The sequence below is a fragment of the Ahaetulla prasina genome, chromosome 4 (assembly GCF_028640845.1).
Source record: "Ahaetulla prasina isolate Xishuangbanna chromosome 4, ASM2864084v1, whole genome shotgun sequence".
Lineage (NCBI taxonomy): Eukaryota > Metazoa > Chordata > Lepidosauria > Squamata > Colubridae > Ahaetulla > Ahaetulla prasina.
In genome coordinates this window covers 120,860,552-120,884,254 of record NC_080542.1, presented here as the reverse complement: position 1 = coordinate 120,884,254, position 23,703 = coordinate 120,860,552, and the positions used below count along the sequence as shown (strand labels likewise).

General features: G+C 40.2%; 1 protein-coding gene and 1 long non-coding RNA gene across 3 annotated transcripts in view; one reads left to right on the top strand and one right to left on the bottom strand.

Annotated features, from left to right (window-relative positions):
• LOC131198719 (macrophage mannose receptor 1-like) overlaps nt 1–23,703 on the top strand; it is an 83,189-nt gene that overhangs the window by 19,121 nt on the left and 40,365 nt on the right. The window contains exons 7-15 of the mRNA XM_058183661.1: nt 3,477–3,659; nt 13,503–13,660; nt 15,168–15,278; nt 16,404–16,519; nt 17,637–17,785; nt 18,349–18,548; nt 20,089–20,210; nt 21,339–21,426; nt 23,214–23,355. Coding sequence (XP_058039644.1) covers nt 3,477–3,659; nt 13,503–13,660; nt 15,168–15,278; nt 16,404–16,519; nt 17,637–17,785; nt 18,349–18,548; nt 20,089–20,210; nt 21,339–21,426; nt 23,214–23,355 — 1,269 coding nt within the window. The remainder of the gene's footprint in view (nt 1–3,476; nt 3,660–13,502; nt 13,661–15,167; nt 15,279–16,403; nt 16,520–17,636; nt 17,786–18,348; nt 18,549–20,088; nt 20,211–21,338; nt 21,427–23,213; nt 23,356–23,703) is intronic.
• Nucleotides 1,526–13,629, bottom strand: LOC131198722 (uncharacterized). 2 transcript variants are annotated; one of them, XR_009155146.1, is made up of 3 exons: nt 13,489–13,629; nt 11,173–11,298; nt 1,526–1,606 (listed from the first exon to the last, which is right to left on the bottom strand). It is a non-coding gene; the product is annotated as an uncharacterized LOC131198722 (long non-coding RNA). The 2 variants fall into 2 exon arrangements; XR_009155145.1 differs by lacking the exon at nt 1,526–1,606 and adding an exon at nt 3,666–10,871.

Sequence of the window (23,703 nt, the reverse complement as noted above, 5' to 3'; positions counted from 1 at the left end):
TGCTGTGTCACTTTAGCATTAATGATAAAAACAGCTTTGGAAGACATTAGAGTCCAGCAGGGCAATAATAATGTTTACAAGTAATACACTCTACCAACCACTTGTTCAGCCACCATGCAAAGTTAGTGTAAATCACAGGAAAATCAGGAAGTCTAGGCATTTGAAAGATTATAGAGGTTTATTGCAAGCTTATGCTTTTTACAAGAATCTGAACAATTAAGGCAAATAGGTGGTAGATAAGAGTCATTGGAATCCAAGCTGGGCTGGACTTAGATCTTTTGTGGGCATGAAAGGACTCAAGACTGATGATGTGTTTGACCTCCTCCCTTGGGCTTAGCCTGTTCATCTCCTACAGTTACAGTGACATTAAAAAAAGACTGGTCCTTGACATTGCAGCTGTCGCAGTGGCTCTATAGTCACATGATCATAATTTGGGCACTTGATTCTAAGTGTCCAAATTATGATTGCATATTTATAATAATCCCAGCATTCTTTTGTAAAAAGCCATGTTGGCGCAGTAGTTAGAATGCAGTACTGCAGGCTACTTCTGCTAACTGCCTGCTGCCAGCAGTTCGGTAGTTTGATTCTCACTGGCTCAAGATTGACTCAGCTTTCCATCCTTCCGAGGTCAGTAAAATGAGAACCCAGACTGTTGTGGGCAATATGCTGACTCTGTAAACTGCTTAGAGAGGGCTGTAAAGCACTGATATAAATGGTATATGAATCTAAGTGCTAAAGCTATTGCTATTCTGCAGTCATGTGATTCTAATTTGAAGACTTATCTTCTGTGAGTTGTCAATAAGCAAAGTCAATGGGGAAGTTGACAGAAAGTCAAAGTCAGTCATGAGATGATACACATAATAATATGCAGTGACTTGCTTAACAACTGCAGCTGGAATTGACATCATAAGTTGGCATGATCACATGATGTTTCATTTAATGATTGCACACTTAGTGATGGAATTTTCAGCCCCAATTATTGTTAGTAAGCGAGTACTAGCTATATTTTAAAATTTGTTGTTAGCCTATATATGTATTCATTTTGATTTTTTTCAGTTTGTGTAATTTAATTTAATTTAATTTTGTGCAATTTAATTTTGTAAATGTATGAAATAAGTAAAGATGTATATGGTCAATAAGACCTTACATAGGAAGAAAAGTAATTGAATTTGCTAACTTAGAATAATAATATGTCCAATGAGTTGATGTGGTAGTGTCTCTAGACTGAATATAATGTAAGCAAAGTCTTCTACTCCAGACAGGATTTTTAAAGCCAGTTTAGTGCCAGGTAATCATGAACATAAGACTAAAGTAGTTTTAAAATGCAGTATGGCTATGCCCTCTGTTTGTGTCTGTTTGTGTGTGTCTGTGTGTACATATACACACAAACATATATACATGTAATATACTGAGCGATTTATTTTTAGAATCATGTACTTATTAATAATAAATTATTAGACATAAGTCAAAGGATGTTAGGTTACATTTTAATATTTTAATAAATATTTATAGCATTTAAAAAAAACTTGATTTTAAATGAAATAAGGTTGCTACAGAAGTTTGCAAATCAGCATGAATGTTGACAGTTTCTCCCTTTGAAGCTCAACTGCACCAAAAGAAAAAAAAATATGAAGAAAGATAAAAATCATGTAGGCAAGAACTTTTTCATGAAGCTTACTTATACTGTTAGCTATGGTTGGCTGAATATTAATGTAATGAGAAAATTGTAATATTTAAGTTCACAGACTACAATATGTGAAACTGAAACACATCCCACTATGGCTAAAGTTGTTTCAAGAACCAGGCCTTTGTTAGAGTTCCTTATAATTACCAGTTTAAATGGAAGAAAATCAGAAGGAGGAAGCGTGAAAAGAATGCAACTACCTCTTTCTGATCTAGGGAAGCATGTTATAATAGCACAGAATAGAAGTCTTTATTGGCCAAGTGTGATTGGACCAGTGGTGGAATTCAATTTTTTTTACTACTGTTTCTGTGGGTGTGGCTTGGTGGGCATGGCGTGGCAGGGGAAGGATACTGCAAAATCTCCATTCCCACCCCATTCCAAGGGAAGGATATTGCAAAATCTCCATTCCTGCCCCATGCTGGGGCCAGCCAGAGGTGGCATTTGCTGGTTCTCCAAACTACTCAAAACACTTAGTGATAGTCATAGATTATCAATAAACAATCAAATCAAACTAGGAAACAAATAAAACAATATAAATAAAGATACAAGCAACACAGTTATAGTCATAAGTGAGAGGAGATAGGTAATAGGAAGGATGAGAAGAATAATAGAAATACAGTCTTAGTAAATAATTTGACAGTGTTGTGGAAATTAGTTGTTTAGCAGAGTGAAGGCATTCGGGGAAAAAACTGTCCTTGTGTCTAGTTGTTCTGGTGTGCAGTGCCCTATAGCTTCGTTTTGAGGGTAGAAGTTGAAACAATTTATGTCTAGGATGTGAGGGGTCTGTAGATATTTTCACATCACTCTTTTTGACTCATTCAGTATACATGTTGTATGAATGCTTCCAAAGATGATCCAGTTTTATGATTGCCATGCAGTCAATGATGACAAGTAGAATCCAGTTCCAGAAAAAGATGACAGCAAAACATTAAATGTTCTGTATCTCTTTACTGGCATATTGATATTCCAGTTCTTATTAAACATTCTCGTACTCTCTCAGGCATCTCTGAGTTCTTAAATCGTTATCAAACTCCAAATACTGCATGAACTGCTTTAAGGTACCAAGCCTTTTTTCTTTAGTTGATTTTCCGATAGTACTACCATGCATTTTTTAAAAGTTAGATCTTCCTAATTTCAAGTTTAGCATTCTTGTATTTTGCTTTGAGAAATTCCCAGTTATCTGATTCCTCAATTATGTCAATAATCTGGTCACTGGAGTTAAACAGTGGCATAATTTTGTTGTGGAACTAATAAGTTCTACTTCAGTTTTGGGAAGTTGGGTATGACAGCTCCAGTTTTCTTTGCCCAGAGTGATATGTCTTTCCAAGAAAGGTGATGGTGAATCAGTTATATATTCAGTCTAACTTCTTTGCTTTCAGATTGTTTCCAAAAATAACAGGAAAATAACTTCTGGTTCTGTCCATGTCCACCTCACCTCTCTTCTGTCCTAACTTAAGCAATCCCTCAGTAGCAAGTTGATATTGATTAAGTGATGGGTTTATAATTCAGACAATTAAGAAAATACTGTATGTATAATGCATGGTTGAGAGGTTATACACAAACGCTAATGTATTTTAGTCTAGTTGCCATTTTATGCATACTAATGATGTTACCTAGTTGGTTAATGGAATGTTTACAAGAAAACCATCAAGCTCAGAGAGCACCAAAGGCCCTCCTCAATCAGCCCACCTGGTTGAGGTGGGCAGCCATATAAATGCAATCAATCAAGCATTCAACAAATATCTAAACTAAGCAGAGCTTTGATTATTATTGATGTTGTGATGTTTTTCAGATTCTGGTATACTGGCTGATTGCCCTGAAGGATGGATATTTTATGTGGGTCAATGTTATAAGATTCGCAGACAAACTACTTCCTGGCAAGATGCTTCTAGTCTGTGTAGAAAGGAAGGTGGCGACTTGGCGAGCATCCATAACGTGGAAGAGTACAGTTTTATTATTTCTCTGCTGGGGTACAGTGAGTATCAGTATGGGGTTCTGTGAATGTTCAGCCCTTTCTAAAAACATGGTTGGTTTAGTTGAAAGTAACAACAGTGGTTTATTTTGACAATACCAGTTTCATACATCTTGCTAAATGATTAAGACTTATTGCCATTAAGAATTTTAATTGTGAATTCAGCCCTTTTGCAGGATTTTCTGAAAATTTCTGTATGTGTGCTTCCTCCTATCTTTGAGAGCAGATGCATTGATTCTACATGTTATGTTGGGTGAGTGAGGAGATAGGAGCCAGGTCTATGTAAACAACAGCTCTTTATTTCACAGTGAGAATTCAGCAAATGTACAGTAGGACAAGTTCTCCTTATATAATATTTTGACCAGGGTGCTGGTCAATCATCATCAAGCTTTTTCCCACTCAGTTTTCCCTCCAAAATTAGATACATAACACCCCTCCCTTCCCAGAAGACACTTAGGCAACTATTTACATACATAATCACGCAGTTGACTAGGACGTTCCCTGATCCTAGTTGACCTGCACAGTTCAGTCTGAGGTGGGGTTTTGGGCTGGTTGGAGGGACTTTTTGTTTCTCCCAGCCCAGCCAATGGAACCTCCTGGATTTTTTTATGAGTGTTGTTTCATTTGGCTGGGACTGGCTTTTCGAGAAGGCGGTGCTAGACTCTAAAGTCCTCAGGTAAGTCCTCCGGCCACTTCGGGCTTAAGTTAGCTGTCGGAGGAAGGGTTTGTGAGTCAGGGACTAGTATTATTGGTTGGTACTCTGGCTCTGAGGTCAAATGCTTCCTTAATTGGTCTATGTGTCTATGCCAGACCCTTCCTTTGCCCATATCTATTGTATATGACTTGAGGCCAGTGACTTCAGAGATGTGCCCAGCTACCCAGAGGAGACCGTCTTTGTAGTTCCTTGCAAACACTGGTGTTCCAATGGAGAACTCTCTAGACATTTTTTCGGTTTCCCTACACCTGTCTGGGGAATAATTTGGATGTAACTGATCCAGGGCACAGCGGAGCCTCCGGCCCATTCAACCGGGCTTCTCCCTGTGGCCATGCATGGGGTGACATGTTGGGCAGCCAGGAAGGTGTCAATTATGGCCTGCCAATCCCCCGGCCCTAGTCTAGCTAATGCTTCTTTAGCAGTTTTCACGAATCTTTCCACTTGCCCATTACTGGCCAGATGAAACGGAGCTGTGAGTGCATGTCAGACCCCCAGTTCTACCAGGTACCCCTCAAACTGCGTGGTCATGAATTGAGGTCCATTGTCAGACACCAGTGTGTCCAGTAGCCCATGTGTGGTAAAGAGTTTTTGGGGTGTCTTGATCACCGCCTCCGCAGTGGTAGAATGCATTAATATTATTTCCAGCCACTTTGAATAGGCGTCAACAATTATGAGAAATGTTTGCCCATGGAATGGTCCTGTGAAATCAATATGAATTTGCGATTAGGGCCCCTGCGTCTTTCCCATTCCTTGACTGGGGCTGTGGGAGGAGCAGGCCTCGACTCCTGACAGGGAGAACATTGAGCCACCCAATTGATAATGCTGTCGTCCAACTTAGGCCACCATACGTAGCTCCTTGCCAACCCCTTCATTCTTACAATCCCCAGGTGCCCCGCATGCAATGTCATCAAAACTTTTCTTTGTAAGCATAGCGGTACATCAAGTTGATCACCCCACAATAGACAACTCCCTTGAATAATCAGTTCATGTTGTTTGTTAAGAAACGGTTTAAGCTCCCTGCTCATAGAGCCAACCGGCCACCCCCTATTCACCTAGCCAATCACAGTTCATAACACCTGATCCTTAGCAGAGGCTCTCGCCACTTCAGCAGAAGTGAGAGGCCCCGAGTCTATAGCGTCAATGAGCAGAACAGGGATTCCCAGGGTCAGGTCTTCCTATAAGTCTGGTAGTGGGAATCTGCTTAGGGCATCAGCATGTCTGAGGCACCGACCGGGGCGATAGACGAGTCGGTAGGAATAGGCAGCCAGAAAAATGGCCCACCTAGTCAGATGCGGGGACATGGCTGCTGGAGTGGGGCGATCTCCAGCCAAGAGTCCCAGGAGGGGTTGGTGATCTGTGATAAGTTCAAAAGTCTGTCCAAAAAAATATTCATGGAATTTCTTTACTCCTGCTACAGCTTCCTGTCCACCTGGTTGTAGTTCTGCTCAGCACTGGACAGGGTGCGGAAGAAATAGGCGATGGGTGCCTCCAGACTGTTTGGTAGTCTGTGGCTCAAGATGGCCCCTACACCAAAGGGGGACACGTCACAGACCAACACAAGGGGAAGCGTCCCATTATACTGTATTAGGAGGCTTTTGGCAGATAAAAGTCTTTTTACCGCCGTAAATGCCTCAGCTTCCAACTTGCACCAAACTCACAAGGATTTCTTTTCAAGCAACCGGTGGAGTGGCTTAGCTATTCTCGCTTTGTCTTTTAGAAATATTGAGTAGAAATTCAAAAGTCCTAAGAATGCCTGTAGCTCTGCCTTGTTCCTAGGGGTTGGCGTGTTCTTAATAGCCCGTATTTTGCTTTCCGTGGGGTGAATGCCAATTCCATCTATTTTCTACCCCAAGAATTCAATGGCAAGCACTGCTATTTTGTACTTGCTTTGTTTAACTTGCAGTCCCACGTTCCTAAAGGCTGTTAGCACTTTTCGTAAACTGTCTTCCAATTGTTGTTCGTCTGTTGCTGTGACAAGGATGTTGGCAAAATAGGGGACTACCCCTGGAAGTCGTTGCAGCAGACACTCCATTACACTCTGGAATAGTCCGGGGGCTATGCTAACCCTGAACTGTAGTCTTGTGCATTTGAAGGTACCTATATGTGTTACTATAGTCTGTGCTTGTGGTAGCGCCATCTACTGGCAACTGCTGGTACGCCTACGCAAGATTGAGTTTAGCAAAAATCTTGCCAGGGCCCAGCGAATGTAGAAGATGATGTACAAAAGGGACCGGATAGGCGCTTTTTTGGAGGGCTTTGTTTAGGGTCGCCTTATAGTCGACACATATGCGCACTGACCTATCGGGCTTAAGTGAGGTCACTATTGGTGTTTCCCATTTCTCATGGTCCACTGGGACTAGGATTCCTTGCTCTATGAGCTTGTCTAGCTCTTGATCTCTTTTGGTTTTAGTGCAAAGGGCACTCTCTTAGCTTTAAGTCTAATGGGGGCTACGTTAGGATCCAGGTTGAACGATATAGGGGTCCTCACATGCTTGCCAAGACAGTCGTCGAAAACGTCTCAGAATTTGTGTAGTAGGTCATCCCTCAAGCTGCTTCTGGTTGCGTTGATTCCAGTGACCCTCATCCAGTGACCTACCTAGTGGCAATGAGGGAGGCGAAACGCTCTTACGTTTCCACCCTCATTGCATCGGCAGATAACTGCCCGGCCACCTTGTTTCGGGTGACCCATTCCCTCCTTCATCAAGAGGGACGGGATGACCCTTTACAAGGACGAGCTGAGGAGTTTAACGGTTATCTATACGATAAAATCGTTCAGCTTCGGGATAGTTTGGACCAAGATTGCGATGATCCAGCCGAGATGACGGAGACACGTCTTGTTGAGGCTATTTAGGATGAGTTTGATTCTGTGGCTCTCGAGGACGTGGACAGGTTGCTGGGGAGGTTACATGCAACTACATGTTTACTGGACCCGTGTCCTTCCTGGTTAGTGCTGGCTGCTCAGGAAGTGACACGAGGCTGGCTCCAGGGGATTATAAATGCTTCTTTGGGGGAAGGGGTTTTCCCTGCCGCCTTGAAAGAGGCGGTGGTGAGACCTCTCCTTAAAAAGCCTTCCCTGGACCCAGCTATTTTGGGAAATTATCGTCCAGTCTCCAACCTTCGCTTTGTGGTGAAGGTTGTAGAGAGTGTGGTTGCATGGCAGCTTCCCCGGCACCTGGAGGAAGCTGTCTATCTAGACCCGTTCCAGTCCGGCTTCCGACCCTGTTACAGCACGGAGACGGCTTTGGTCGCGTTGGTGGATGACCTCTGGAGGGCCAGGGACAGGGGTTGCTCCTCTGCCTTCGTCCTATTAGATCTCTCAGCGGCTTTTGATACCATCGACCATGGTATCCTGCTGCGCCGGCTGGAGGGATTGGGAGTGGGAGGCACCGTTTATCGGTGGTTCTCCTCCTATCTCTCCGACCGGTCGCAGACGGTGTTGACAGGGGGGCAGAGGTCGACCCCAAGGCGCCTCACTTGTGGGGTGCCTCAGGGGTCGATTCTCTCGTGTACCCTGTTCAACATCTATATGAAGCCGCTGGGCGAGGTCATCAGTGGTTTCGGGGTGAGTTATCATCTGTACGCTGATGACACTCAGCTGTACTTTTCCACCCCGGACCACCCCAACGAAGCGGTCGAAGTACAGCCTGGAAGCTGTACGGGTCTGGATGGGGAGAAACAGACTCAGGCTCAATCCCTCCAAGACGGAGTGGCTGTGGATGCCGGCATCCCGGTACAGTCAGCTGCATCCGCAGCTGACTGTTGGGGGCGAGTTAGTGGCCCCAAAGGAGGTGGTTCGCAACTTGGGCGTCCTCCTGGATGGACGGCTGTCCTTTGATGAACATCTGGCGGCCGTCCCCAGGAGGGCCTTCTACCAAGTTCACTTGGTTTGCCAGTTGCGTCCCTTCCTTGACCGGGATGCCTTATGCACAGTCACCCATGCTCTGGTTACGTCTCGGTTGGATTACTGCAATGCTCTCTACATGGGGCTGACCTTGAGGTGCACCCGGAGGCTGCAGTTAGTCCAGAATGTGGCTGCGCGAGTAGTAACGGGAGCCGCTCGTGGCTCCCACGTAACATCACTGCTCCGTAGTCTGCACTGGCTTCCTGTGGTCTTTTGGGTGCGCTTCAAGATTTTGGTTACCACCTTTAAAGCGCTCCATGGCTTAGGACCCGGGTACTTACGAGACCGCCTGCTGTTACCCTATGCCTCCCACCGACCCGTACGCTCTCACAGAGAGGGTCTCCTCAGGGTGCCGTCCGCCAAACAGTGTCGGCTGGCGACCCCCAGGAGTAGGGCCTTCTCTGTGGGAGCATCAACGCTCTGGAATGAACTTCCCCCTGGCCTACGTCAAGTACCTGATCTTCGGACCTTCCGTCGTGAGCTAAAAACACACTTATTTATTCAAGCGGGACTGGCATAATAGTTTTGATTTTAAATTGGGGTTTTATTAATAATTTTAAATTTTAAATTTAAATTTAAATTTTTAAATTATCAGCCTTTGTAATTTGCTATGTTTTTAATTGTTGGTTTTAATTGTATATATCTTGTTTTTTATCTTTGGCTGTACACCGCCCTGAGTCCTTTGGGAGAAGGGCGGTATAAAAATTTGATAAATAAATAAATAAATAAAAATAAATTCCCAAAGCCTTGAACCAATCTAGGCCGAGGAGGCTTGGCAGATGTCCGCTGACCATGGTGAGAGGTAGAATCCTGTTGTACTAGCCGAACTTGACCTGGAACATTCCATAGCCTTCTACAGGGATGCTATTTCCCTGGTAATCTTTTAGTCTCAGTTGTTGGTGTTTCAATTGGTATCTTTTTAAATTTGGGATTGCTGCTTTGAGCTTGGCCCATGACATGATTGTGATGGACGAACCAGTGTCAATCTCAATCTGAAATGGAGTGCCCTCGATCTTGATGGTGTTGTGCAGCCTCTTCTCTGGAGAAGTGGTTGCTTGTCCAATCTGGGTTTGAAATGTCTCTGGAGTTTTGAAATACGTGCCTTTCTTCTGCTGGGCAGTCCTGTCTTTCCTTCTGAACTGTTGCTGGCTGGTTTGGCTAGTGACTGCTCTTTGTTTATGGCTGGATGGCTGGATTGCCCTGCACACCCTTGCCAAATGTCCTTTTTTGTCACAGTGCCTGCAAATGGCATCTTTGAACCGACAGATCTGCCTTTGGTTGAATCCTCCACAATGATTACAGACTTCTTTTCTGTCCCTGTCATCGCGCTTGAAAATGTCTTTGTCAGTCTCATCTCCACTGTCGGTCCGGGCTGCTTCTCTATGGACAGGGCCCGATTTTTGTGTTGTTTGGGGTGGCGCTGGTCACTGCAGGGTCTCAGCTGCCTTGTTGGATTACTCATGTGCCCTTGTTTCATCTAGTGCAATGTGCAGGGTAAGGTTAGTTTTGGCTAGCTAGCAGTCGCCTCTGGAAGCGAATGTCTCTCACACCACAGATTAGTTGCTCTAGGAGCACATCATCAAGGTCTTATTACTTGCAATATGTGGCAGCCTTATGCAGTGCGATCATGTAGGCGCTTATTGGCTCTCCCTCTCTCTGCAGCCTCTGCCAGAATTGGTATCACTGGACAAATTTGGATGGTACCGGGGTGTAATGTGACCTCAGCGTGGTCTGTAGAACCTGCCAGGGTAGTGACTGTACCGGGCTCGGTTCTGATAGTGACTCTGCCATGTCGAATACTTTGGGGCTGCAATGGCTCAGGAAAAGGGCCTGCTTCCGATTGTCAGACAGCCCTTGAAGTTCATTAGCTTCGAGGAAGCATTCAAACCGTGCCATGTACGATCCCCACTTCTCTTTCGTGGGATCGAATGGTGTTGGCAGCGTGTAGGCGGACATCATGTTTGTTGTGCTTGGTTCTTGCAGACTTGTCCATCTGGCTGGATTCATTGGCTGTCAACTCTTTTTGTGCTACCTGTCTACTTTGATCCCACTTTCGTCGCCAGTGTTATGTTGGCTGAGTGAGGACATAGGAGCCAGGTCTATGTGAACAAAAGCTCTTTATTTCACTGTGAGAATCCAGCAAATGTACAGTAGGACAAGTTTTTCTTACATAGTATTTTGGCCAGGGTGCTGGCCAATCATCATCAAGCTTTTTCCCACTCAATTTTCCCTCCAAAATTAGATACATAACACTACAGATGTTTATGAATATGGGAATGACATTACTCCTGCGGAGAGATTGTGGTTTACATATGTGACATATATGGTTGAAGTATGTTGTCAAGTTGGGTGGAAATCTAATTTGCAATTTCTTTCCTTGCAAAAGAAGTCTTTCTGCTTATGTCTTATTCTCAGGATGCTTGTTGGAATAGTTTAACTTTATTATTAGAGCTGGTGAAGAAGAATTCTGGACCTGGTATCACTTTTTTTGGATTATATAACTTCCCAACATTTTGCAAAATTTGGGCCTGCCTGGATTTTCCATTTCCATGAAAAAAATTTCTTTGGAATTTAATTGACCTGTGTGGAATGAGAAAGACTATGTCCAGGGAGGGAGGGAGGGAGGGAGAGAGGGAGGGAGGGAGGGAGGGAGGGAGAGAGAGAGAGAGAGAGAGAGAGAGAGAGAGAGAGAGAGAGAGAGAGAGAGAGAGAGAGAACAAATAAATTCAAGAGCATTATTTCCACCCTTGAGAATTTCACTATTGTTTTCTTTTCTTTTGAAAGAAAAATGAAAGGCACCTACAGATTTCCCGCCCCCTCCAATGAAATACTAGTCTGAGAACTCTAGGAACAGGAAGTAGCATTCAAAGTTTGAATTTCCAACTGGCAGTTGAACAAACCTTTGCTTTTTGTTGCATTTTCACATCAATCTGTTGCATATTTAGACCAGTCTATGTATATTATCCAATCCATCCATCATGATTAAAAAGCTTTGCTTGAAGGTGTGGCAAGCAATGCCTACTGATCTTTGGGAATTAGAAGGGAGGAATTGTTACTCATTAGCATAACTTATCCTGTTGATATAGAAAGTCACAAGTTCAATTTCTGCATGTGAGCTCAAAGGATCAGATATTAAATGACTGATTTTTTTTTTAACCTAGATATTTTGAGAACTACTGCTAAATGAGTCTAAATATTTCATGGCAAATAGACTATTTGATCAATAGTTAATAGGAGCAAAATAAGTAATATAGAAGAAGCAGCAGGCAAATATTGAAGTTCCATAGTTAATGCAAGCTACAAGAGTAAGATTTTCTTACCACAGGATTATGATTTATATGATGCAGAACTTTTAATTTGGAAGATATATGTTCCTTGGGATGATTAGATACTGGACATATTTGGCCTCTGTCAGAGAGATCAAACCAGTGGGACTTCTCCATATATGAACAGCACAACTGTAATGGATCATAGTGGGTTGCAAAAAATATTTTTGTGCAATGTTTGTTATGTGTTTCAAATCTAGAAACTGTTTCAGTTAAAGTGAAATGTTGAGAATTTTGCATAGACCACAATGTTCCACACTTGAGAGAAGGATTCTGCTTCTTGCACCATAATATCTCCATTGTTGGTAATAGGATGTGTAGGGACAGGGGCATGAAAGCAAATAGGAAAACCATGTGAAAATTTCAGGAATTCAAAAAGCAGTACTCTGTCATGAAACAACAATCAAAGTGACAGTTAGCACAGGAAGCCAAATAATATAATGTGCTTGCTCTTTTGGATTTTGTACAAGTCTGAGGAAATCATAAGTACATGACATTTTATTCGTAGTAATTTAGCCCCATGGAAAGGAAACACCTGTTATATTCTGGCATAGAGTCAGATTATACTGGCTATTCTGCTATGTAGGACATTTTAGAGTTATCCCCTCTTGTTTAATAATTGATTAGTATAAAATAATGTCTGCACAAGGCATCCAATTAGAAAATTATTACTGAAAAGCAATCACTTCATATTTCAGAGCTGTTCAATGGAGAAAGGGTTTCATTGAAATCATTCCTTATGTACCACTTTTGAGGCAAAGATTCCTGGATCCACAGGAATGAGAACTGATTGGCAGGATGGGAGAAGCAGTGATGTCTTCACACAGTCTTACAACTTTTCCTTAATCTGATTATTTGTCTCATTGTTCATAATGGGCAATGCTTGCCGAGAATAAAGAAGATGATCTTGATGGAATCATGCAGGCAAAAGGATTTGAAGTATTTTTAAAAAAAAATCCAGAACAAGAAGGTAACATTCTCATTAAGGGTCCTTGAGTGGCGCAGACTGCTAAGTCAGTCTATTATTAACAGCAGCTGCTTGCAATTACTGCAGGTTCAAGCCCCACCAGGCCCAAGGTTGACCTTAGCCTTCCATCCTTTATAAGGTAGGTAAAATGAGGACCCAGATGGTTGGGGGCAATAAGTTGACTTTGTATATAATATACAAATGGATGAAGACTATTGCTTGACATAGTGTAAGCCGCCCTGAGTCTTCGGAGAAGGGCGGGATATAAATGCAAATTTAAAAAAAAATTCTCAAATGGCTCAGCCAGAGACATCCCTGATTTACTGAACTAAAAGAAGGAAGAGGGGATACAGCACAATCAGACTTCCAAGACTATTATCAATAAGCATAGTTTTTATCTACCTGTGGAATTGATTTCCTGGTCTTTTCTACCTACTGGGATCTCCTTGTGGATGTCCTTGTATATAACCCAAAAGTGGAAGGAAAGAGTTAGTGGGAAACCTGTGTACTTGAAATATTTGTGGGTGACTTGATCTTACTGACTGTGAGTTATGGGAATTGTAATTCTGACACATCTGGAATATGCCAGGTTGAAGAAAGTGACTTAAATGACCTTCCATAATCAGCAGGGGGCCTCAATACAGGAGACAGCATCCATGATTGATAATGGATTGTAGAAAAATTACATTATTGTTTTACTTTTATTTCTTTTTTTTAATCTTAAAAACGTGCATAATATCCTTTAAATCCATTCTTCCAAAATAGCTTGCAACATTCTAAAATCACATTAAACAAGCATACCAAAACATTCACTAAAATGCAAAGTAGACTATAAACAATAAAAGCATAAGTAGAAGATTGATTATTTAGAAAAAAATTATTGCAGCATACATGTTGAAAATATTAATATACTTTTTGTTTACCTGCAATGAATTAGAATCAAGTGATGAGCTATGGATTGGTCTGAATGATCTCAAGATTCAAATGTTCTTTGAATGGTCAGATGGGACTCCTGTTACATATACCAAATGGTTCCGTGGCCAGCCAACACATGCTAATAACAGGCAAGAAGACTGTGTGGTCATGAAAGGAAAGGTAAATGAAGTTTTGCATCTCCACTATATTCTAATTAAATATTGTTAAAATCCTCTTAGTACTTGACTACTATATGTAGGGAACTGATTGAATGGAGAGAATCTTTTAAGCTTATTATGAGCCACAGTGACGCAGTGGTTAGAGTGCAGTATTGCAGGTTACTTCTGCTGCCTGCTGCCTGCCTGCAATTTGGCAGTTCAAATCTCACCAGGCTCAAGGTTGACTCAGCCTTCCACCCTTCTGAGGTAGATAAAATGAGGAACCAGATTGAACAATATGCTGACTCTGTAAACCACTTAGAGAGGGCTGTAAAGCACTGTAAAGTGGTAAATAAATCTAAGTGCTATTGCTATTATTGAACATGTTGTGCAGGGCAAATCCTCAATGTTAGTACCTCAAATTGACCAGGTGGGTAGGGATATTGAAGAAATAACTGAATAAGGATAATAGAAACAGAGCAACAGCATTAAAAATAAAAGGTTTTTAGGGTTTGCACTACTACATACTAGTTTCCACATTAACTTTAAATAACTAATAAATAAATAATGAAATAATAAATAATTTAGACAATTACTTCCCACCTTTCTTTAGATTAACTGAGATTATAGCTCAGTGATGGCTAACATTTTTGCCGTTGTGTGCCAAAAGTGGGGGGAGCATAGGAGGTTGCGGGCGCACATGACCACACCCCTAATTCAATGCCACCCACGCACCCCTCACATGCACGTGCGACCCCCTGCGCTCACCCTGCTTTTGGCACGCAACAGCAAAAAGGTTATTGGTGGGCCTGGTAGGCCCATTTTTTGCCTTCCCCAGGCTCCAGAGGCTTTCTTGGAGCCAGGTGTGTGTGAAAATGCCTTCCCCAACCCCCCGGAAGTCCTTCGGAGGCTGGAAATGGCCTGTTTCCTGACTTCCAGTGGGCCCAGAAGGCCTGAAAATCAGCTGGCCAGTGCACACATGTGCACTGGAGCTGAGCTAGGGCAACACTCACATGCCTACAGATATGGCTCCACATGCCACTGTGGCACCCATGCCATAGGTTCGCCATCATGGTTACAGCTCATGTTTTGCATGTAAAAGGTCCCAAATTTGCTCTCTGACATCTCTAAAATAAGGCTGGAAAAGCTATCTTGTCATTAAAAGAATACTGAGATAATTGGATAATAGTTTTTCCTTACTTTAAGGCAGTATCCTGCAGACAAACCAACAAGGTTTGGTAGACCAGCACCAGGCAAAAGTGCATGGGGTTCAATTTTGGAATCTATAATCTGCACCAGTTCTGATATCACTTCACAAGTGTACTTTTAAGAGCTGTGTTTTATTTTATTTCTTTAATTTGTTACTATAATTTCAATTCCCTTAGTTCCTTAGTAATAAAAATATGCAGGGACTGTCAGCAAAACAACTAAAGAGAGAAGTCAAGCCATCAGTCCTGAAGAGACAGTCCACATATCTCATTGACAAATAAGAGAGGAATTCTGGCATTTTTTCTTCTTCTGCCGAACAGGATGGGTATTGGGCAGATGAACCTTGTGAAATGGAATATGGATACATTTGCAAAAGGAAACCTTTAAAACAAACATCAGAAAAGGATATAATTGATGAAGGATGCCCGAAAGTAAGTAGAAAATTGATGAGATTGAAGTGCTAAGTAGTTACTCTTCCTGGTTCTTTGTAATTTGTTCAGTAAGTATGAAAATGGAACAAAACTAAAAAATTCATCTGTTTATTCATCTTCATGTGCTCAGGTGCTGATATTCCAGATTACTTGAAGGAATTTTAAAATTCTGTCTTCTATATTTTGGATTCAATATAATAAAATATTAAAATGTGTCCTATATTATTGTTCTAAAACAGATAACCTTAAAAGAAAAGTGCAAAGATGCATAGTTGTAAAAGAAATTAATTTAAAATGGGGGGAGCAACCAATAATTTATATAATATTAAAACTATTTCAAAGTTTGAATGTCCTCGAAAATATTTTCATGAGAGATTTGTACTTAAATATTTTAAAAAAGAGCAGAAGCAGGGCAAATATTATCTTTTACATTATAATATGTTCTATGAGTTTAATATCTCTTTTAATAATATATTCATAACAACAATTGGGATATCCCAAGAAAAAAGTAGAAAGTGATTTTTCATTGATTAAGCTTGTATTATATTTCATTTACGGAAGTATTTAGCAGAATTGTTTTTGTATCTGTCTGAATTTTCTCCCTCTAAGCTGATTATTGCTTTTGCTTCAAAAACATAAGTTCTCAACATATTTTCCTTGTGATCCTCCACACTTAAAAAAAAGAAAGAAAGAACATAGAATGCATACATACCATGAAACTAGAAGGAGGAAGGTCAGAGCAAAGAGCATGAGATCCGATGAGTCAGTTATAATAACAGTGCTGAGATATTAATCACCCTTCCTCGTGAGATATGATTTAGTCAGTTATTCTGTTAAAATATACAGACAGGGAAAAGGGATGTCAGATTTGAACTTTGAAGGTGAGAGAAAGAGAGAGGGGGGAGATAAATGTAGAGTTGCTGCTTTTCTGACACATTTAAGTTTTTTGTAGTATCTATAATAAAACTGTGTTATTAAAATCTGTGCCCTTAAAATCTTTGCCTGCTATCATTCAAGTTTAAGTAATGGTTAAAGTGAATCTTTACCCAATGCTGTATAGGACAGCCTAGCTATAGCAAAAAGGCTATTTATATATGGTTGGGTTTCATTCTTTTCTCTTTCCAGGGCTGGAAAAGATACTATTTATACTGCTACATGATTGGAAATACATTTGCATCATTTGCTCAAGCGGGTCAAAAGTGTACAGATAATGGGGCTACTTTAGCTTATGTTGAAAATAGGTAATAAACATTGATTTAAAATGGTTTTATTTAAAGAGTGATAATTATATATTTTTCCAGTGTCTTCTGAAAAAATACATTTTTGCTGCAGATTTGTAGTCTGCTTCAACTTTCAATATGCCCAGTCTTCATGACCAAATATAAGTTTAGATAGTTGGAAATAATGAGTAAAGGAGCATTTTATATACATACATACATACATATATATATATATATATATATATATGTATGTATGTATGTATGTATGTATGTATGTATATATATATGTTGAGACTAGCTTCGGTGCAATATTTAACTAAATTTAAAGACAGAGAATTTCTAAAACTTGTTTCAACTAACAGGAACAATTTTTCAAGGATAAAGAGATTTCAAAGGGAAGGAGGGGAAAAAAAATAGACAATTCCTGTTTTATGGGTGTGATTTATTCCATTTAGGATGGAGCATTAAGTTCAGATTGATAAAACACTCTCCAAATGTTGGAGCCATTCTAATAGCCTTTTGGCTCTACTGGTCTGGATTATTGCTTGTATGGGTGGCAGGAAATTGTTTACTCCCAGGAACTTTGTGATTCCTATCTCCATTTCAAACACAAGTATTACAGTATCCGAGAGAAACTTGTTCTACTCATCACAGTATTCAGGCAATTTTTTGCTGACAACCAGAGTCTATAGCAGTGAACATGGTCTCTTTCTAATAAATCATCTAAAAACATTACTGAAATTTAAATAAATATGCAACTTTGTTGTTCAATCACCAAGTCATACCCAACTCTTCATGATCCCAATGGACCACAGAACACCAGGTCCCTCTGCTCTCTGCTGTCTGTCTCCTGGAGTCTTCCCACATTCATGCTCATTGTGTTGATGACACTATCTAGTCATCTTTTTCAATAAGTCCTCCCCTCCCCTTTGTGGGAAGCTCAAAGTGTTTGAGCTTCAGCTGCAATATCTGTTCTTCCAAAAAAACAGTCTGGGTTGATTTTCTTAAATATATAATTGCTTTAAAGAATTTAGAAGTAATTTTGGACACTGACATTAGCAGAAATAGCACACTGTGACAAATATTGGCAAAATTGATAAAATTGGCAAAAATATTGCCAATTATCTCCTTTGTACAGATATGAACAAGCTTTTCTGACCAGTTTGGTTGGCTTCAGGCCTGAACCTTATATCTGGATTGGTCTTTCTGACATACAAGAAAAAGGAACATTCAAGTGGACCAATGGACAACCAATCCAATTCACTCACTGGAATTCAGAAATGCCAGGTACATATAATGAACACTTGGAGATGGCTCTACTCTAACCTATTGCATTTAATAAGGTTCTCACTTAATATCTTGATCTCACTGAAGTCTAAGGATACATTCATTTGTTTTTCTCTGTCAGACAAACATTTTTTCTGAAAATTTGCTTCTTGGAATATATTATCCTAGGTCATTTTATTTAATTGGTCAGCTTATTGTTAATTACTTGCTTTCTTAGAATTGTCTCTTGATCTGATTAAATCCAATAATGAATTAATGAGCAATATTTTGAAAGATTTTCACTCAGATTTCTACTTTTCTGTTCTGTTGAAGATAAGGATAACAAATCTAAGCCTGGTACAATGTCGATTTGTCAAGAAGTTGTATTCTTTAGAAATAATTTTCCTTCTTTATTGTTCGTAAACAATGTAATTTCAAATTTAAGAAACAATGATAGCAACCTTTGGGTAAATGGTTTGGGAAGTTATAGTAAAATAAATCAAGAGGCAACTATATATTTATCTTGAATCAGATGTCTCACATTAAATAACACAGGCATGTTTATTATTTGATCTATCTTGAAGGTCGGAAGCCAGGCTGTGTTGCAATGACAACTGGAATTACAGCTGGATTATGGGATCTTCTGAAATGTGAGACCAGGACAAAGTTTCTTTGTAAGCGCTTTGCTGACGGTGTGACCCCTCCACCGATACCAACTACAACACCTGCCCCTCAGTGTCCTGAAGGCTGGGTATCAAGTGAAGAAAGGAATATGTGCTTCAAAGTATGCCCCTTCTCTGTAGAATATATGCCTTAAGGAAAGCTAAATTCAATTCCTGGTACTTCATGGAAGCTGCGTGTAATCTTTTTAGCAACAATATGGCAGTAATTTGCCTTGCCTTCTAGAAGGATTTTTAAAAAAAATTCCCACCACAATAATAACCATGATATACCTTACTTGTCTTTCTTCTTTCTGGTCTCCTAACAAGACTCCTACCAAAATCAAAACCAGAGGTGGTATTCAGCGGGTTCTGACTAGTTCTGCAGAACCAGTAGGAGAAATTTTGAATAGTTCAGAGAACCAGAAAATGCTACCTCTGACTGGCCCCGCCCCCATCTATTCTCTGCCTCCCGAGTCCCAGCTGATTGGGAGGAAATGGGGATTTTGCAGTAACCTTCCCCTGGAGTGGGGAGGGAATGGAGATTTTGTAGTATCCTTCCCCTGCCATGCCCACCACGTCATGCCCACAGAACCAGTAGTAAAAATTTTTGAATCCCACCACTGATCAAAAAATAGAGGTTCAACAACATAACTTCTGAAACCAGGACTGGGGTGTTTGTGTGTGTGTGTGTGTGTGTGTGTGTGTGTGTGTGTGAGAGAGAGAGAGAGAGAGAGAGAGAGGAAGGGAGAGGGGGGGGCAGAGAGTCAAGATTAGCCCCAATAATGAAAGCCCCATCACTTTTCACATGTGTTGAAATCATAAAAAAGGCAGGGTTTTGATTGCATAGTTGTGTCTGTCATCTTGACAAGGTTGATTCCCCTCTACTGGGGACCAGAGTTAAGTGCTGCCACGTGCTGAGATATCAAATGTATGCAAATCTTATAAATGCATCTTCTCTTTCATTTTTGCATCTATAGGATGTATCTATATAGCAGTGTTTTGCTCATTCCCACATCTCTTGAGAGAAATCCTACCAATTCAATAAAATTCTGGGTCTTTCTTTTGAAACTGTCTCACTAGATATGAAAACCTTTTTAAATTAAGCAGACTTGGAATTATTTTGTACATGGATAGGAGATTATCAGAGAAAGACAATTTGGAAGAAGGCATTGGTGAACTTCTTTTGTATTGTTGACAAAAAGGCTACATGTCCACAAAGTCACCAGATATTCATGCTCAATGTGAATACATTATTTTGCTAAAAACTGAGTTTTCTATTATATTGTATTGATATTGCCATCTGTGAGTAAGATGGATGGAATCTAAATTTAATAAAATAAATATTGTATTATATCTCGATCCATGGGAACCTCAGTGGAGTCCCCTATTATTAGCTGTAAGCAATTTAGAAGTCATTTAAAAAGCAGTTTAATTCAGGCCTAGCTAGCAGTGGGGACATTTTCCAGTCTTTCTGAAGTAGAAAAAATGGAGATGAAATGATGAGTTGTAATGTGGACTGTTACTTCCCATATTTCTTTTATTGTTGTGACTTTGGTGATTTTGTCAGTATCATTACCATGCTTTGCTAATGACATACTTCTCAATTTATCATGTGCACATTTTTTTTTCTTGCTTAATTGCAAAATAATGTATTGTCATTAGGCTTTCTTAAACCATGGCAAGAGGTCATGGGCAGAGGCACGGAGTTTTTGTTTAGCAATTGGAGGAGACCTGGCTTCCATTTTTAATATGAAAGAATCCAATATACTGCAGAATTACTTACGGTAAGTCCATGGATCTAAACTCTTTCATTCTAGGAACATAATCAAAATATCTTTAAACCCATAACTCATACATTTTGTTGACAATAAAGAAGATATAAGCTGAAATTCACACACCTTAACCCACTAATAGCTGTTTAGTACTGTGCTGGAGATTCTAAGAATTGAAATAAAGTGACAGAACAATCTATTCAGGGTTTTTGAAACATGGCAACAGTTTGGCTGGCTGAAGAATACTGGGAGTTGAAGTCCAAACATCTTAAAGTTCCAAAATGAGAAACATTGAATTAAATATTAGGACCAGACTCTAATTTTATAGCGTGTGACACAGGGGTGTCAAACTCAAGGCCCCGGAGTCGAATCTGACCTACTGGATGCTTAGATCTGGCCCACAGGACCACCCTGGAAACAGCAAAGGACCAGCCCGCAGTGCCTCTTCCAGGAAAAACAGAGCTCGCGGGGGCTGCACACGGAGTTTGGGAGCCTGTTTTTCCTGGCAGACTGCTCAGGCCTCCACAGGTGCCCCCGACATGAGTGACATCGAACTGGCCATATCCCCCCGCCCAAGGTCAAACACAACCCTGATGGAGCCCTCAATGAAATCGAGTATGATACCCCTGGTGTAACAGATTCTCTTTTTAAGATGATTAATTTTTTTCCTGATGAAGATCAGGTTCAAAAGGAATTTTTTTATCTGGGACTGGATTACTTGCCAGTTGGAGAAATGGAGTAAGCCCAAAGTAGAAAGAATTCCTAGCTTTCCTTTTTTGTTTGGCAACCATCTATTTTTTTTTCGCCTGGCTATTCTTTTACTTTCTCACCATTCTTCATTCTGACACTCCCACTATTCTCCTTTTTTGCCAGTAGATAGTGGACCATGATCCAAATCCCATTCCTTCTTTATATGCTGGTAACATACATATTAACCTTATTTTAAAAGGCCAAAAAGAACATTTGAAAATTAGTTTGCATTTCTATTACGTAGCAAGTCTTCCTATCAAAAACATTTATTAGTTTATTCTTTCAGAAATGCTCAGACTTTTTCAGATTTTAAGGGAAATCAACCATAGTGTAGGGTCTATCTCACTTTTTAAAATCCTTACTTTTACTTGTGTTTGTATTATGTTGTAGGAACTCTGGAATCATCAGTGTCAATTACTGGATTGGTTTAAATTATTTAAACCCACAGGATGGGTTTAAATGGAGTGATGATTCACCAGTGAGTGATTTCAACTTTTTTCTCAGGCAGTATTCTTCCTGTTTTGTTTTTTTAAATATGCTTTGACAAAGTAGACTGGGGAATTGAGTTGAAAAAATAAGGAATCTGGAAGGTTCTGCACTGAAATATTGCACCAGACAATATTGAATATTGCACTGATCTCTGGTGACAGCGGAATGGGGTGAGTGCATCCATCATTGCTCTCCTTGGCCTTTCAGAGGCCTTCGATACCATTGACCATAATATCTTTTTGGGCCAGCTGCTGGGTGTGAGCCTGGGCATGCAGCTTTGTGCTGGTTTGACTTCTTTTTCCAAGATCAGTCCCAATCAGGGTTGAAAGGAAGTGAGAGATCCAATCCATGGTTCCTCCCGCACGGCTCATTCCTATTACTTTCTCACTCCTATTTAACATCTACATGAAGCCGCTGAGTGAGATCATCTACCATCAGGGGGAGCAAAAAAAAAAAAAAAAAAAAAGGGTGATGGTGGACAGTTTGAGGGACCTTTGGATCCTAATTGAGATAAAAGATTCATCACCAAACTTCATGCCTCAGATCAGAATTGAATGGTTTGTTGATCTCCAGAATATAGTTATCTTCCAGAAATCTCATTGCCAAATTTTGTTGCCAAAGGAGCACATTCAGTTATTTTTTAATTAAATAAATAAATATTAAACCTCCACAAGGTTAGTTTGCTTATGCATTTATTTCAGAGATTCTCTGGCATATAAAGGAATATCTTTTACCCCAACCCACCCTACACAATGTAAAAGCCAAAAATATCTGTTATGCCCCTTTCCGGGATTGTGACTGTATCAGCCCTTCAGTGGCCAAAGAACGATGGTCATAATAAAATCCAGCTGTGTGACTTTGGGCCAGTCATTCTCTCTGAGCTCAACCCACTTCATAGGGTTACTGTTATTGCTGGTAAAATAGGAGGAAGAAGGTGTGTTGGGTATGTTATTTCTAAAATAATAAAGCTGGATTACAAACAAGCAAACAAATAATGGTGATAAATGGTGATAATGAAACCTGGCCTGAAATGACAATTCCACTTAGAAACTAGGAGACTGTAAGTTCTAGTTCTTCCTTAAGTAGAAAAGCCAGCTGGGTGACCTTGGGCCAGTCACTTTCTCTCAGCCCAATTCACCTTACAGCATTGTTGCTTGGAGAAAGTAAGAGGAGGAAGGAACTTTATATAAGTTTGCCAATTTGATAATAAAGATGGGATAAAAATTTATCAAGCCTAACAGACAAACCAACAAGCAAGCAAGCAAGCAAGCAAGCAAGCAACCAAATAAGCTAACAAGCTTGCCCAGGCCTATAGTCTGTGGATGGAGAAATGATGTCATTAATATCTTAAAATTCAAGCAAAATGAATTCTCCAAAAGTATCCCTTAGAAATTAGATTTGCTTGATAGTTGCAGTTGATTGTCTCAATGGCAGAACACTTGCTTAGCCTATAAAAAACCAATATTAAAACTGAAACCACTAATATAGATTAAAAAACTCCAGTCTAAAGCTCTGGCATGGGTGTCAAACTGGTGGCCGGATGAGTCACATGCAGGCCACGCCCACCCCAGATCCACAAAGGGGAAAAACATTGTGATACATCATGTGATGGCAACCCATGCTATAGAGAGTCACTGCCAGTCAGTGTAAGCAATGTTTGCTTAGGTTGTCCAGTTTTCTGAATCTGTAATAGGGAACTTTTTACATAGTTAGTTTGAATTTTGCATCATAAAATGTATTTTTTCAACAAATTTATATTCCATATTTCTATACTAGCTAGGTTATGTCAACTGGGGATATGGAGAACCCAATAATTATAATGGAATGGAACACTGTGGTGAGATAAATCCAGAAAGTATGTATTGGAATGATGTACATTGTGAGGAAATATTTTTCTGGATATGCCAGATTACGAAAGGTACAACTTTCTTTATCATGTAAAATCATAACATCTTCAGATTGATATCAGATTAATAGTATCAGTAACTAATAACAATGTCTTTACTTTTTTTAAAATTAATCTGTAAATTGCCTGGACTTGAGGAATAATAAACATTAGGTATCCTTGTTTAAAATTTCAATCAATAAAATTAACCAGTGGTATTTCATACCTTGGTGAGAACTTATTGACCTAACAGTATAAATTTAACGGGGCAAACTGGGAGGACATCAGAGATAGTAGTGGATTTACCATATTCAAAAATGACTTTAGTCTCTTGCACTTCTCTCAAGGAACTTAAAAACTTCAATAAATTTAAAAATTATG